General features: G+C 37.0%; 1 protein-coding gene across 2 annotated transcripts in view; it reads right to left on the minus strand.

Annotated features, from left to right (window-relative positions):
- Nucleotides 1–1,663: 1,663 nt before the first annotated feature.
- NBEA (neurobeachin) overlaps nt 1,664–17,383 on the minus strand; it is a 509,094-nt gene continuing 493,374 nt past the window's right edge. For both annotated transcript variants that reach the window (XM_086771979.1, XM_086771978.1), the window contains exons 55-58: nt 10,004–10,105; nt 6,438–6,634; nt 5,566–5,717; nt 1,664–3,457 (exon numbers count right to left, since the gene is read on the minus strand). In XM_086771979.1, the coding sequence (XP_086628105.1) occupies nt 3,367–3,457; nt 5,566–5,717; nt 6,438–6,634; nt 10,004–10,105 (542 nt within the window). In that variant the 3' untranslated portion in view covers nt 1,664–3,366. The remainder of the gene's footprint in view (nt 3,458–5,565; nt 5,718–6,437; nt 6,635–10,003; nt 10,106–17,383) is intronic.

Genomic DNA, 17,383 nt, shown 5'->3' on the forward strand with positions numbered 1-17,383 from the left:
AAGCTACTTCATCTTCCACAGGCAGCTTTCAGAGCCTCCCTGGAATCTGTAACTCTCATTTCTATGGAGCGAAAAGGTGAGCCAGGGCAGCTGTACCCTGTGACAGAAATGGGGCAGCTGAAGCTTTTGAGAAGTCTTGTGATATAAACTGGAGATCTGTGTGTATTGTCTTTTTACATTAAGAGACCCTGCAACAGGTACGTGTATACTAATGTAATTAACACAAATCAACAAAAACCCCAAAGGAGTTTAACTATCCTGGCACAATCATAATATTTTTTTTCTTAAAAAATATAAATTACAGAGAGAATAAAAGGCAACTGTGGTATTTCACCACAAAAACTGTATCAAGCTGGGCTATGTGACTAAACCAGCCAGTTAATATATTGTCCTTGTCCTATGCCTTCCTGGAAACTCCATTTTTATAACTCAAACCATAACGGAGATAGCACATTATATTTCTCCTGCTACAACTACTGCTATTATGAGTTTGACATGTTTGGGTAGCCCTACCTATGAATGCAATACAGTAGAATTTTTTTTTCTTTTTCTAACCTATGGCAAATTTCTCATACAAAGGTTCGCTTGGGCACAAAAATCTTCTAATTTGTGGCTAAATTGTGCTTCACATAATCTTGAGAGACTTCATGCAAACAACAGTATTAATTAAGATAACAGTAATACTATTTTTTTGTTTAACTGCAATGGTGCAAATTTTTAAACTGAATTGTTGAATAAAATACGAAATTAGGCGTGATAATTTGTATAATAATGGAATGGAGGCTGCAGCATATCAATAAACTGTTTCACATGCCACTATTGACACAGCAATCCTCTCATCTCCCCCCGATGTCTCCTCCAGCCTCCAAACAATCAAATTAGGTTATCCACTTCAAAAGATGATTGATATAAATAGATATCTGCAAAAATGTATACTGTATTCTAATAAGATTCTCAAGTATTTGCTTTAGTTCATTTTGATAATTGTTCAAAGAACAATCCTTCTAAATTGAAGGGCAATGAGTGGGGCAATAAATCCAAGTGTTGGCTGTTATTCTACTTTTTAGTCAATCGTGAGTTTTCCGATTATGAGGAAAGCATTTTGCTTACCACTGCTACCTTAAATTAGACATCTGACATTTAGATAACTACCTATCTCCACTTGCTATAATCTTTGCAAGGACCTCAGCATTTCCAATAGCCAATTTATCCCACCTATTTTGTTCTGCTGTGCAGGGAGTGTAGATATCTAACTTTCAATGCCCAAAATAAGATGAAATTAATTCCATCTTATCAGATATTGAGAGAGATCCAAAACGGCTCTCATCAGATCTTTGCTTTCTGCAACATCTATTATACAAGATCATTGCCTATTCACAAGGATCCTAAATATCCCGTAAAGACTTTGATTTTTCACTTCTGCTGATCAAAGTATCTTTAGTAGCTTCTCTTCAATCAAAAGAGTTCCAATCAAAAGAGTTGCAAAACACACTCTGTAACCTCTGTTCTATTTCCTGAGACCCCAAGAAATACAACCACCCAGGCATGCATAATTTTTGGCATATACATAGCACATAAGAAAGGATTTCTTAAAATAATTGTTTGTTACTAATGATAATGTGAATGTTTTGAGGAAAAGTTCATTGAAATGAAAAACAATCACTGAATTCTTTGCATATTTTATTTTTCTTTTTGATTTCCAACTCACACACATCTGGCATATTTTACATCTTTGCAATAAAACATGGTTACAATAGCTTAAGGAATTTATATATCCAAAATATTTCACCATGATCTCAAGATGAAATGAACTTGTCTTCCAGATGTTCAATAGTCTCCCAATTCTAAGCTACAAACTCAAGATATTGCTTACAGACGGGTGATGAATAACTTAATCATTACGTTGATCCCCATGATTTCAGAACCTTATAAATACAAACAACAATGAAGAAGGAAATTCAGTGCTAAACTTACTAATACAAGGTGGATAACAAATAAGTAATCACATCAATAAATAATGATATGTTTCTGGTGCAAAGTGCCAATACAAAGAATCCATTATCTTTTTAAATAAATGACTGCAAGTGAGTGTAAATTCTGAGAAAATTACATTCCTGTTACATGCCTCATAGCCCTACCGACACAATATGTACATCTATGACAATACAGTCACCAAATATACAAAGAAGAAACATGAATTAAAGTGTATATACCCCTGGGTGTGTAATTTGATCAGTACAATGTGCAGAAAATTATTCCGATAGTAATCATTACAGTATTGTAAAACATGAAGTGCCTTAGTCTGAGTGGCTTCAGGTGAGACTTTCAGAAGAATCAAAAAGAATAACCTCAGTCACCTTTACAATAAAGCTAAGGCTGTCAAATAAACCAAGCTGCTCAGAGGAAAAATAAGGGAAAAAAAAATCACTGGGGGCTCTGTTGCCCATGATTTGTATGCCAAATGTTAATAATCCAGAAGTATAACACTTTTTTCTGTATTGGGAGTCATAAGCATTACAAAGCATTAAACTGAACTACCCTCTTTGCTCCCTTTCTGTCTCATCTTTGAATTTAAAAGGGAGGAATTTAATTTCTATTGTATAAAGTATAAATATGGCAAATGATGGCTTTTTATCCAAATGCTTCATGAGCAGAACTCCACTTAAGAGGGGTAAAGTTTAGATTCAAAAAGTGAAAAACATGTGTTGGTGAAAATGTCAAAATTACTGTTTGCGCCCAAATTCAACCCTTTAACACAAGCTGTACCCTTAGGCAGATCTCCAGTTCGGTCTGTGTGAATGCACCTGTTCCTTCAAGACATCAGGTTTAAAGTACATGCAAGTTGTAACTCCACAATAAAATTAAGAAACAGTTTTGTTCTTTATACAAGGTTTTACTTTTACAAAAGTATCCCTTTAAAGTTAAGATGTGCATCTGATGTACAAAGTATCAAACGTATTTTTTTTTAATCTCAGCTTGAAAAGAGGCTGGAGATGGGATGCATGTTAGGTTCAAAGCCTAAACATTGAAACAACTGGACACAAGGTTCCCCAGAATTTTCAAAAGTCTCTTGTGGCGCATCCTACTACCTTTTCTCAATAAACAAAGATATATGAAATAATTACCAAAACATCTCCTAATTCATATAATTTACATGATACAAGCTTGCTTTCCAGCAGCTGGTGTTCAGTTGTGAAAAAACACACAAAGTAAAATGGTTGCTGACTACAATGTACAGCTATTGCTGGGTGTAATGGAATGTACAACGGAGGTCAATGCAGACGTGGTTTTCCACCAGAGACTATACCTTTCATTGCAGCACTTGTGCTCTCAGCTTTACCTGGGCTTTCAGTTCTTCATTCCACTTCAGTATCTGTTCTGATGTTCATAATGCCATCGGTTAAAATCTATATTAAAAGCTACGATGCTGCCAGAAGCCATGCCAGTAATCAGAGTTCTGAAAAAGATAGAAAGGATGATCCTGTTAATCTGCTTTTACCTTCTTATGCAATGGTTTACCATAAACAGTAAAAAAGCTGAAAGAACAAGGCACTTACTGCAACAGTGTCTGAAGATTACACTCATGAGTGGGATTCAGTTTGTGATAGAGATGCTACATTTAGGTGTTAACATATGAACTAAATTTCCATGTTCCAGTTATAATCAAGGCACATCTAAAGATCTGTTCAGTTGCCTTCACATAGGTAAAAGCATTGTGCCGTTTGAGATGCTCTTACATATCCTGCCTTGCCTCCAGCTGCCTCTGCAGAAGGGTGTGGGTCTTTGCTAGGTCCTTTGTCATATGTGCCACCTCAGACCTCCGAGGCATCTCAAACAGTACTAACTGGCTATGGGTAGGCAACCAAATTAGGCCTTAAACAGTACCCTCAGTGCAGCCTGAGACCAGCTCTCTACAGGCATGAGGTGAGCTGAATTGTCCTCTAGACTCCACATGCTGTAGCAAGTAAATTGCCACCATTATCACAGGAGCTTATTCCCATAGCTCACAGGAAGATACCTATGCCAAAATACCTTCATTCAGATCTTTTAGAACCCAGCTCCCTAATTTTAGCGGCCTCATGTCACTGGAGGTGCCCCATGATGGCTGACACATCTATGCTGGCTGGCAGCTGGGACACAGGACCTGTGGAGTGCTCTGCACTTAGGGCTGCAGTTGGATCAGCTGGATATCCTAGAGTCTCCCAGGCAGAACAAGGTGTCTCTGTGAAGACAACTGAACTGACCCCTTAATCATAAGCCAATCACACCTTGGTACTCCTAAAAAGCTTCATACTGAAATTTAGCCCCATATCTACATTGTTCTGGTGGCAATAATTGAGGTGATTTTCCAGTTATCACATATCCTCTAATTGTAGTAGCTGAGTTTTAAAATTGGATTAGATCTCTATCACTGCTTCTACCAAACCACACAAAAGCCATTCTCTGATTAATTATGTGTCTAAAGCCAAGCAGGTACTGAAAGCACTTTGTACAGCTGGGGCTTCCCAGCCTGATGTCACAATCAAGGATAGAGAAAACAGGCTACCTCAATTTCTTTTGCAATGTAAATAAAACTCTTTTATCAGGGTATAGTACTATATGCATAAACTGGCAAAGCTCCAGAAGCGATTAGGCCTCTTCCAATAAGTTAGTTTCAATCAGCCTAGTCTGAGACAAAAAAAAACTTGTTTCAAGTCATCTAGTCACATGTGAGCAAGTGAGGTATATATTTTGTTTATAGATGTTTTTACTGCTTTACAAAATGGGTACATAACATAGGAATGCTGAAAAGTGTAAGAAAAAATAAACTGAAATTAATGCTGTATGACTTTTCTAATATCCTACGAATACTTTGCATCTCATGAGTTTGTATATTAATAAGAAACACAAGACTGATGTGTGATGTAAACCATAAATCTCCTCATAACCCTGCATAAATGCAACATATAGGCTTACATTATAATCACATCACAATAGAAGACTGAGGTTCATATATCTTTTACATTTATAGTGTGTATTTTAGTGCCACAGCAGTGACTGCAAAAATCTAGGCTTGTACACTGCATCTCCATTGCTCAACAAGGTCAAAGGAAAGGATCACACTCACTCCTGGTAGACAGATCCACTGATAATATTTCACATTATAGTCTACATGCAACTCCAAGAAGTTCTCAAGCTCTACATAGCTGAAAATCAGAAATGTACCACAAACTTTTCTAATTTCTTTTAAGGCATTGGTTAATAGGCACTACTGCACTCCAATCCAGTCTGACTGTTCCTATGATCTTATGTTAACTTACTTTTACTCATATTTTACTAGCTGAGTCTCTGGCTTACTGACTGCAAAAATATAAGACCTCACTTAATGTTAAGCCTTTGTATTACGAGACTCAAGGATCGAAAAAATGCTGAGTCAGAAAAATCAACAAGGTAGCAACTGAGGTAACGGTTTTGTACTACATCTTATTAATGAGGGCATACCATAAATTCATACCTTAAAGTTCATGGAGATATATACTCTCTGCAATTTTATGATTTACATACAAATATTAATGACAAACTCACCTCTGATCATGAGACAGATCCATAGCTCTTATACCAGCATCACAGCCAGGGTAAATATAAAGCTGCTTGAAATCACAGGCCTGCCATACTTCCACTACACCGTTATCTCCTCCTGTCACCAGGTTCTGCCCATCGCTGCTAAGGAGGACGGCCTTCAGGAAGAAAAAACAAAACCCAAGCACAGAGTTAGCTTTTATGGAAATGGGTCTACATTACACAAATTTAATCAACTTATAAGCATTTGTTTTGCGCTACTCACTTTAAATTTGAAGAAAAAGATTCCCACTCCTCTTTCTCCCCAATCAAATAACAAACCAATAGATTTTGGACCTCTAAATTTTAAATAAAACAATTGTATGGCTGTAAACATGACATATAACCAAAAAGCTCTTTAACTAAATCTGCCAAGACTTAAGTTCAGCACATAACATTTTTATGTTTGTCCCACAATACTTGGTGCCGTCTCTAACACCTACAGCAGAGCAGTGATCTGCATTCCTAATGCTGCTTCAAGTGCTACTGACAGAGCAGAGCCCTGAAGGCATGAATTCCTGTCTTGGTTAATAAATGAAGAATGGACTCTTTTCAGAGCATTTTGTTTTAAAGGTGTGTTTTCCACTGAAATTTAATTCCAAGCAAAAATTCCAGAAATCGTGTAGGACCATGAACAATTTGTTCTTATTTATTCTGGAAAAGCTCAAGTGCACTTTTGCATTTTGAGATGGAGACGGGAGGATTTGTGTTTCCATATGACTTAGCCAGGAGGCAGCAATTTTACATATGTGATTTCCTTTAAACCACACTGCAAATAAATTCAATTTATTTTAATAAATAAAGGCGAGACACAACACTTTGTTTGCACTTAGATTTACCCTGGTTGAATCGTTGATCTCCATCTGAGCTAAGAGTTTGCCATTAATGCTGAAATTGCTGAACCGTCCTCGTTCATAGTAGATGATGCAGTGACCTTCACTAGATACTGAAATTAAGCGAGGGTACAAGCAGTTTTCTGTTCCTTCCAGGGCTCTCAACAAATCTCCAGTAATTGTGTGTACCAGACAAGGACCTTCTGTATATGAAAACATAATATATCATATATTTGCTGCTTATACAAATTATATACACTGTGCACAGAGGCAATGCATAATACACATTTAGATCACGTTAGTCCTGCATAGATAGAAGAAGACACAATGTTTACTTGAAGAATTTCAAATATGCAACAGAAAAGGAAATATAAGAGCTAGCATATTAAGAAAACAGATAAAACGTGCCTAAAAGTGGTAGTTTATTATCTGCTTAAACTGGTAGGAGTTTTCATTGATCTGTCTTCTAAAATATTCTTTCCTCTTTCCAAGCATTCAGAAGCCTCAGTCTCACAACATGAACTCTCTTTAGCCTGCCCGTTCACATTAAACAGATGGGGCCCTATCAGTGACTAGTAGGAGCAGCTCCCAGAGGGCATATAATCGTATCACCGCATATTTCTCCTATAGACAATGGCAGTTCCTGTAGGTCCTCTCCCCCAGTGAATGTATTATATATATAGATTTCAGTCCTGAATTGTTTTAACAATGGGTGTCATCTGACAACCAACACAGTTACTATCATATCTGGATGATAAGAGCTTTTAGAAGACTACACTATGACTGCATTCACTCCATAGAGATTTTAATATGATATTTTAGTGTCTTTTTATTACTGCTTATGAAAGAAAAGAACAGCTATGAAATCTACAATGTACACTTAAAGATGCAACATCAGGCTATTTTCACTTAAAGATCTATGAGAAAAGCTCTTTATAAAGTGAGATCTGTGTTTCTAATAAGAAAGTCTCTTCTGTGATAAATGTGATGAGTCATGGTAAATACTAAATGTTTTCTTTTATGAATCTCAGGATACTCATGGACAGTACAGTAATCTCTTCCTTATACAACAGGCTCATGACCTTGAACGTAAATTCATACTGGCAGACTCAGCCACCTTACGTTAAGCCCTTCTAACTTTTCTGAAAATCACACAGCAGCTGGGTTTGCCCAGGTAGAATGAATCACAGCATCAGTGCATTTGCCTGTGAGGCCTCTGGTACAGGTTTTTATCTGTGTTTTCATAAAGTCTCATGCAGAGAGACCCCAAGCCTGACTGAGTCCATGGGATAAAATTGCAATGGAATTAACTGATTTTCTCAAATAGTCGAGTTTCTGCTTTGGCAATACTGGAGTGCCAGAATAAGAAGTGATACCTCCACCTTTAGAACAATTACCATGTTAGATTTTTCAAAAGAGAAGTGTAATACCTTCATATTTAAGCGCACTGACAAACTGTCACTACCTTGGCTCAGCAGATTGGTCACAGACACGGAAAGGCACACAGAAAATCTTCTGATTTAGGATGTTACCGCAGAGACATACAGACTGACCACTTTTTTGGGCTTGTTGGATAAGAACGCGCAAACATCAACCTGACGCACAGGATTTTTCTCAGAGGAGTCCTGTCTGTGCTGTCTCCCTGCCTCAGCAGGTTCTCTGGCATGCTTTGTGTGTTATCGCAGTGCCACAGCCAGCTCTGGAGGGACAGCATCCCCACGAGGGACCACAGTCAGCGCTCAGGCAGGATGGCAGAGCAACGCAGCACTGCTGTGAAATGCAATCTAAGAAACTGGGAAGGGACTGGGAAGGACAGAAACTGGAAAAGCAGCTTTAAAACAGGCATCTGCTGGAAACCAGCAATAAAAAAGGGATTTTTCTCTCTCCATTTATATATGGAGAAGAGTTTGAAGAGGAAGAACAGGAGAACAGTAAGTCAGGGGACAGACTGAGCCCTCATTTCGCTGGATCAATTACAAACATATTCTGGATTTGGTCGTCCAGCAGCCTTTAGCTCTAAAAATATATAAGTTACCAAAGCATCACATACTTAATGAAGCAGAAGATAACTGAGTACAGATTCCAGCTATTTTAAGAATAGGAAATCTGCCAAAAGTTAGTTGGAAAGGGTACACTATTATAGCAGTAAGAGTGTATAAAGGTGCCTTAAAAGATAAGAAATAGCAGTAGTGCAAGAAAAACACTTTAGGTTCAGCATTGCTTTTTTTTTCATAAATGTCTTGACTTTGCCTACAACTGTTATGTAGTATGTCATTATGAGAGTTAATGACCCATTAGGATTTCCCGCTAAAAATGCCTGTACTCAAAAGTTTCACACTCAGCTTTGAAAATAAATGTTGAGCTCTGAGGCAGTACAAAAGATGATAACCCAGGAGCACAGCTGTGTGCAAACACAGGCAGAACAAGCACCTTCTTAGCCTCAGAAGTAGTAAACTTTTTAAAAAGGAGTACAAGGATATTCATGGGGATGAATAAAACAGGCATCGCTGTGGACAGAGAAAGTGAGTCACTGGATGTGGAGGTAAGAGTGGAGTGGAAATGAGCTAGGAAGAGATATAAGGAAGAAGAATCTTAAGGGAGGACAAGGGTAGTCTAAAGAATGGAAATAAGAAGAGAGAAGACATAATGTAGCACAAAAGAAAGTAAGAGAGAAGGGGGAGAAAGAGGAGGCAAATTGGAAAGGAAAAGAAAAAAAAGACATGCAGTTTGACAAATTAAGAAAAGAAGCTGAACAAGAGAGGGCAGTGAGGGAAGAAAAGTGGGCATGGAATTAAGGGGAAAAGGAGAAAGTAGGCAGAACGTGAAATGGAACAAATGAAGGAGAAAAAGAATAAGAAAAGACGAAACAAACACTCATTGAGGTGGGTGCTTTATTTACGTTGACTACCAGGTATACCGGAGACTGTTGCAGGTTTGGAAAGGTGTTTTGAACATTTGCATTAGCAATTGTTGGATACTCTGGATTCCATAGATAAGTAACAGGGAGAAAGTGTGAACAGATGGCTAAAAAAAAGTTTAATAGAAGAGAGGTAACAATGAACTTGCAAACCCCTCAATATTTGGAATTCACTACTAAAAACTACTGGATTAAATGCTGTCCACAGATCCAAAACCAAGCAAATTGACCCTGCTTCCCTTGTCAACGAGGTCATCCTACAAACTGCCATTCACTTAAGGTCAGGGTGGAGAACTTGGAACTGGCCTTCCCCTAAATACAGGTCTCTATCAACAGGTTTCTTCAAAATCAGCAGACATCCTTATGAGTTATTGTATAAATTTTTATCAACTACTCTTCCAGATCTGGGGAGAATAGTAGCACAGGCTGACAGTTGGATGGAGCGATCAACTTAATTTGTGTCTAAACCTCAGAAGTCCAGATAGTAAGTAATAACATTCAGAGTAAGCTGCTGCAGATTGCCCCAGAACTACAACACATCTCAGTAGTGGTGACTTTGGATAATTAAAGCATATGTGGCTTGAGGGAAGTCTAAGAAATACCACTAAAAAGGCTCTAAAAATGTTAAGACTTAAATCATAAAAACATTTCTGACCTTTAGCACCACTAATAACGAGTCCCAGCTCTGCACAGACCGAAACACAGACAACTTCATGGTCATGACCAGTCAGAACAGCGCGAGGAGCTGGATAATCACCTGTTTAAAAAAACACAAGAAGAATTAAAAAAAAGAAACAACAGAGGAATGTCAAACCAGATCTGTGTTACTAACAAAAGAACTTTGCTGTAATTTGCCCTAAATCAGTAAGCATCAAAGAGAGGTGGAATGTGCTTAAATATCTCTTACTTAGGTTTCTGAGCAAAATACATTCAGATATCATAAAGTTTCAAAAGCACAGCTTCCCAATGCATTAATTCATACATTAACAAAAAGCAAACTTCTTTGGTTTAGAAATTATGGACTATGTGCTGTTTACAATGCACAAATTATAACAATATATCACTGTCTTATGACCTAAAAATACTGAAAATGTATATTTCAGATAAAGAGCACAAATTGTGGTGTATTAAAAGCAGCTGTAACATAAAGGTCTGTTACTGAACATACATGTTTAGGAACCTAAAGAGTAGCATGAGTTGAGCATGTTCCTATATTAATGATCATAATTTGTTTCATGAAACTGAAAGTAGGAAAAGAAGAGAGAGGGAACAGCACTGTACTAGAAAGATATTACTGTTGCATCGACTTTATTGATACAGAGACACATTGGATGTTTACAGATTAAAATTATACCTAAAAATGGTTATGGGTACACGTCATTTTATATATATCACTAGGGATACCTCTGCCATTTTTATCACATTTAATTTATTAAAGAGTAGGACAGACTACTCCCTAAATATTTAATTTTTATATTCAGGAGTGGAATATATTTTATTTTGGGTTCAAACAAGTGGGCATTTATGGAGTGTTTATATGACAAATAGCAACATTTCTGTTATTTCTAATAATAACAGATGCTGACATCTTAACAGTGAAACTCCTATATGCAGTAAGGAATTGCTCAGTATTTGATTTTGCTTTGTCAGGCAAAGAAAGTGAATCAATAACCAGAAATTAGAAACTTGCTAGATAACACAGATTTCATCTGGTTGTATTTACTTTGTACAAAAGCAATACAGAAAATTGGGAAATTCCAAAGGACTAGAGCTCTGCCAGTGTAGTTCAAATATTTAAAAAGGATAAAAGAAATTATCTAGGGAACTACAGATGAATTGCTGTAACATTAATCCTATGCAAAATAACAAAATGGTTAATCCACAGTTCTGTCAACAAAAAATTAGAAGCAAAAATCTCATTAATGCCAGTCACCATGCTGCACTGGAATGGGAGTCTTGTCAAGCAAGCTTCTTATCTGTTTTTGACAGGATGACAGGTATAGCTGATAAAGATGGCTATGTTAAAATGGCCTCCATGTATTTTTTTCAAGGTATTTGTCTTAGTAATACAATACTTTGATTTAAACCTGTTTTATATCGAACTGACTGTGGACAACATGAATGGCACAGCAGCTGTTTCGGTGACAGATGTTAAAAATTTCTGTCCATAGAAAGGCATCTACTATGAGCTACATATTAGGATATTGGAAATAAGGGTGCCCAGTTAGGAGTTAGGAATTGATTCTTGATCGAATACTAACCAATAATGTTATCTACAGGATAATATAAAATCTTTGCTGGTAAGATATGGTTGTATATAAAACTGATACATACGCAACTGTATAATGAAGAGAGAAAGTCATTATTATAACATTCTCTGCATTGCCTAGTTAGATAAAAAGGTAGCAAAATGTGTTTCATTTATTTTGAATGCAGCCAGGTAGAAGGTTGACGCTCCTGGACAAGCAGTAGCTCTGCTCACTGGAGAGGAGGTTCTGTTCTGGAAGGCAGTGAGACAGAAGAGGATTTATGGCGCCAGAAAGGAAAACTCCCTCAACATTAACTTTCAATGCAATACCTAGAATAGCAAATAGGAGTCAAGGACTATCTTGCCACTGTAGATCAGAAAGATTAAAGACTTGTACCCACATTTACAGAAATGACCCTAAAGAAGGGTCACACAACTGACATAGAGAGTAAGGCAGGAGGCTGCACAGTGTTTAAAGTGTTTTCTCTCTTCACTGCACAGGAAGTAAAGCAGTGACTTGACCACCATAGCTGGGAGTCACAGGTATAAAAGATGTCCAGTAGCCCAGAAATTTATCTTGCAGCTAATGGTACAGCAAGGTCCAATGGGTAAATGGCTGCACACATTTCAACCCTGCAATAAAATGCAGTTTCCTAACTGGAAAAATAGTTAAACCCTAAAACAAATTAACAAGGGAACTACTGGAGTAGCTAAGCAATATTACATGGGTTTCTGAAAGATATGCTTTAGGAATGGAGGCTTGGATAGACTTTTGTGGGTCAATGAATTTAGTCTTTTTTATTGTAGTCACTCACATCATATAAACCTGTTAATAAATAGTGAAATGGCTATCTGGGTATGTGACTTCGAAGGATGTTCCAGACCTTTTCTAGTCTAAAGAAGTATTCTGATTTTCAGTCTGAATTTATTCCTGTCTACCTTCTATCTCTTTTTGCTCTTGTGTCAGCACTGTCCTTTAGCTTCAGGTCTTCTTCCTCTCTTGTGTTTTCCCCAGTCATGTACTTACAGAAGAAATCAGTCCTCTCAGCCTTTCCTTTTGACTCTGTTAAACAAACGAAACTCATAAAATCCTTTGAAGTGATGGGATTGCCATTTTTTAGTCATTGTAGTAACCCATTTCTGTGCCTGTCTAGCTCCAAGTTTTGCCTTAAAATCTGGGTAGCCAGAACTATATAAAATAATAGTTCTTGAAATTTGAAGGCTGAATCTACAGTATTTTTTTGCCAGACCCTGAAGTCTCCCATGATCAAAATTTTATAATAATTCCATGTATTTCACTACCTTTCTGAACCAGCTGAGAACTGCCAACCATGGATTTATGGACTTTAGTTTTGGACCCAATAGTAACAAGTGGGTCAATCTACCTGGTCTTATAATTGCACTGTACAGACACACTAACACTTTCCTATCTCTAATGAAAACAACTACACAAATAAATGCTAGTTTCCCAATCTTTAATCTAGTCTGCAAGAAAATAATCTTTCTAGTTTGGAAACTGGGAACGTAAAATTGGGCTTTACTGCTCGGGAAGGATGGTTGTTGGAAGAAACAGAGAAAGATGCTCTGTATATCTCATCAAAGATTAGCTATATTTTGAGATCTAGATTTTTATAATTTCCTCATCAACACTGATATTGAAAACCCCATCTCCTTTTGAGGTTTCCTTTTCTCCAAGTGCATAACAGAAAAGTGAAGAAAAATGCAATTCAACTAAATTCAGAATTTTCCACTTTTTTTTTTTTTTCTTCTATATGTCCTCCTGGAAAAAAAGCGGAGTTATGCTCAACAGTCACCTTGGCTTTCAACGGTCATCTTGGCTTAAGCTCTAATTACTGAGGTGTCTACAGTAGTGTCTGCAGACTGCAAAGGTCAATGACTGCAATTGTTAGATGGTTAGAAATTTTTTAAAGGCAAAGAAACAATGCTATTTTAAAAAGAACATTTTCTTCTGTGTTTCCTAGGAAAACACTATAATATAATGAAATTGTAAAATGTCAGAATATGAAAAATGAATATATTTAATTGACTTCTTGATTTATAAAACAAAATGCTTATAAGAAATAACTGCCCTGAAACACAGATCTTTGAGTCCTGTTTTTCAGTAAATACAAATTAATAACAGAATATCACTATTAGGAGTAACAGTCTGACAGTAATTGAAAATGGGATTTTTCCCCTTAGGGCTTAAAGAAAAAATTATTCACTGATACTTTCTACAGGAAAAGCTGTGGCGTGAGGAAGAGAACCTCAGTCATATTACATTTTATTGCTAAGAACAGAAGCTGTGAACTCCAGGAATCATTCAAAATCCAGCAAAATATTCTGTCAGTCTCACATCACCACTGATAGATGCAGCCAGAGGTCAAAGGCTGCAGCTCTGAGGGAATTGCAGGTGAAAATATCCTACCTATGAACTGAGATACCATCACTGTAAACTCCCTGTAATTTCCCCAAAGGAGTACCTTTGAACCTTAGAGGGCAGAGGGAAAAAAAATAATCTGTGTTGTATTTCCAAACAAGTTTCTCTACAAAGTCTAAAATAAAATACATCTTCCCTTCTCTCTGAAAAATGTAATCCTGAGTATTATTGTAAGGTTCTTCTGGAACAAATGGTGCTTTCATATGGTAAGGAAAAAAAAGATGACAAGAAAGAGAACAGATAGTGTTACTATTTCTCTCATATTGTCCTTTTCCAGGAATTATGTACAGATTGCTGTGAGGACACGTCTAGGAGTCTTCTGTATATGGAAACATGAGAGCACAAGGCAAATTTCAGCTTCCATTTCATCTCTGACTTTGATGGAAGCAAGTACGAGGCTATAGTTGAATTATTTGTTGAAAATAATTTACTTTACTATTTACTCTACTACTAGCACTTTTGAGGAGATGCTCTTAAAAAAAAAATCTTAGAAAATACTATGGCTTTCGCGGAAGTAAAAATGTAATAGCCTTCTTGAATTTTTACTGTCATAAAAAACATTGTGGAGCTTAATTAAAAGATAACGCTACAACTAATAAATAGGAATATTTCAAAATAGGAAATAACCAATAACAATGTCCACAACATGAGGGAACAATGGTTGTAAAAGAAAGATTGCTGACAGAAGAATATTTGTACATTCAAAATATTCTCACCTCTGGCAGAACTGACTTATTTGTTGAGGACTGTAAGCAGCATTGTATATATCTAGAAACAACTCACCAAGGTGAGTGGACTTTCAGATATCTTGCAGCTATCCAGACCCCAAAAGGAAAAATAGAGTGGAGGAGAGGAGACAAAAGATTTATAGCTTCTCCTCCTATTTCTTCCGTTAAATGACTTTGAGAACTTCGTCAAATTGCTGAACTGCCCTACGCTGAACAGCTCTGACTGGGTATGCAGCAAGACATAGGCACAGACATCTGTTGATAAAACGCTAGATATAACTGCATTAGTTCAGGTGTGTTATTGGCTCATTTGCCTTTACTTAGCAGTCTTAGGAGAGAGATGTCTTTGGCTACCAGAGTAGAGACGGTGCCAGTAAAAACTACACACTGGTTTACAAAGAGCTTCTACTCTGGCAGAATAGTGCCAACATACTTTATTTTTAAAATTACCTAAATTGTACAAACATATAAGTACAAGTACTGTAATAGCTCATTTCAACATGCAAAGCAGATTGTGTGTATGCCAATGTGTGTATGCCAGTGTGCCCAGGACCTTCAGACAGCCATCCAGTTGACTTGGTACAGAAGACACTGGTGGCTATTGTTAAACTGCTGCCCTTTCAAGGTTAAACTATGGCGTGTTCTAGGCTATTAAAATGCAGAGGAATATAAAAGAATAAGTGAATATTCTGAGTTCAGAATAACTACTCTTTCAAGATACAAACTTGTAAAACCTGTGATGTTCAAAATTTTAAATTGTTTCAAAAATATGTTACCTGCAAGGAACAAGTAAAAGTATACTTCATGACAGACTTAAAAAAAAGTGCAGGTTAACTTGACAAAGATCTTTTATGGTGGCGCTTACCCTCCTTTTCAAGTATATACAGAGTACACTCACTGGGATAAGGTTAGCACCTCTGAGGATTATGTTATAATTCTAAACAAACCCAGTGCTGGGCTGATAAACACAATATTTTCTAATGGTCAGCACAGTTCCCATTAGAAAAAAACAGGGTTAAATCTCGCACCTCTTGTGACCATCCTCTTGGAAGCTACAATAGGTAATGAGAAATGTCAAGTCCCAAGATCAATGAAATTTCAGGCTCTAGGGACAAAACAGGAATAGCATTGATCCTTTTAAAGAACACCAGTCAGAGGTTGAATGTAATATATTGCGTAGAGAGGCTCAAGAGGATAAGTGGCCAAGTCCAACATACTTACCTGACAAAAAATTCAATCAGCTTTTAGCACAAGCTGCCTACCCTTCCTTTCTTTCATGCAGGCGTCTGATTCCAATTAAAGTGTGCAAATTAATTTTTATCACTTCCAAATTAGTTTCTGAATTTGTGTCTGTTTCAGATGAAAGCATCTGTCCCTCACTTTTTTGCAATTCTATCATCTACTTTGGTATCTGTTCAAAGACTCAGAGATAATTCTCATTTTCAAAGTCACTTGTTTGAAAGCAACATTCAATAAAGCAGTCATAAAATATAAAAATAAAACAACTATAACGATACAGGTTGAACTCCAGGGCATATCATGTACTACCTTTTCTCCTTCTTGTGATGACTAATACAGTTGCTATGTGAGAAGAAATCTGTATACAAATAAGTGCTCAGCTAAAACAAATCCCTATATATAATAAGAGAAAAAAAATCAAACCCCAAATTGTCACACTCCATCACAATAATTTCTCTATTCAGTTTCTTAGAACTGCAAAGATTTATATTTGCCAGATCACTTCAAAGAATTAAAATAAGCAAACTATGTATTTTGCATGTGTCATGTCTTCCTAAGAGAAAACAGATTACTTTCACTGTTTTCTCAACTGCAGCAGATTTATATAATGTGGTCATCAACTTAGTAAGGTGCAGATTCAGATTACCTATTTCAGATGGGCAATTTTGGCTTAGAAAGTAGGTATCTGACCCCGGCAAGATGACTAAGCTTCATTCAATTGAGTGTTTTTCCCAAACGTGATACTTATATAAGCAAGGATAACGAAATAAGGGGAGACTCACATAAAAACACAAAAACCTGCATTCAACTTCCCTTCAGCCTAAAGGAATTCATGCCATATCTCCCACTTTCTAGGGGCATCCCCAGGCATCAGCCTCTAGTCTAGGCTGGAAAAGGCCAGTTTCTGTCACTGCTATTGAAGCTTAGCCATTGCATAGCCATGAAACCACTTTTTGTTGGACTAGAGAAAGTAGAAGTAAGGAGACGATTTGCCATACATACTGCTATTGAACGTGTGCAGTTTTGGTTCTTGATTTCTTGATTTATCTCTATTTTTATCCAATCATCAGATCACACAGGATCCATAAACAAGAACAGATAAAAGAATGTTGCTTTCCAACAAAGCTGGAGGTCCAGAGGGGGCCCCTCCCACATTAACTTATAGCCTGAGCATCAATATATGCTTGTGGGAACATGGATTTGAATTCCCCGAGTCTCTGGTGGCCAAGAACTTAGTCTCCCACTTCCTGGACAAACATTCTAACCAGAAGGCTTTTTGCAAGCTATTTTTGAAAGCTACTCCATAGAAAATATTGTATGTAAGACCTGGTAAAATTTCAGTCTTCTCACAGCAATTATGAGAAATGTCAAGACATTGTG

Source organism: Chlamydotis macqueenii, chromosome 1 (assembly GCF_036417535.1).
Source record: "Chlamydotis macqueenii isolate bChlMac1 chromosome 1, bChlMac1.mat, whole genome shotgun sequence".
NCBI classification, from domain to species: Eukaryota; Metazoa; Chordata; class Aves; order Otidiformes; family Otididae; genus Chlamydotis; species Chlamydotis macqueenii.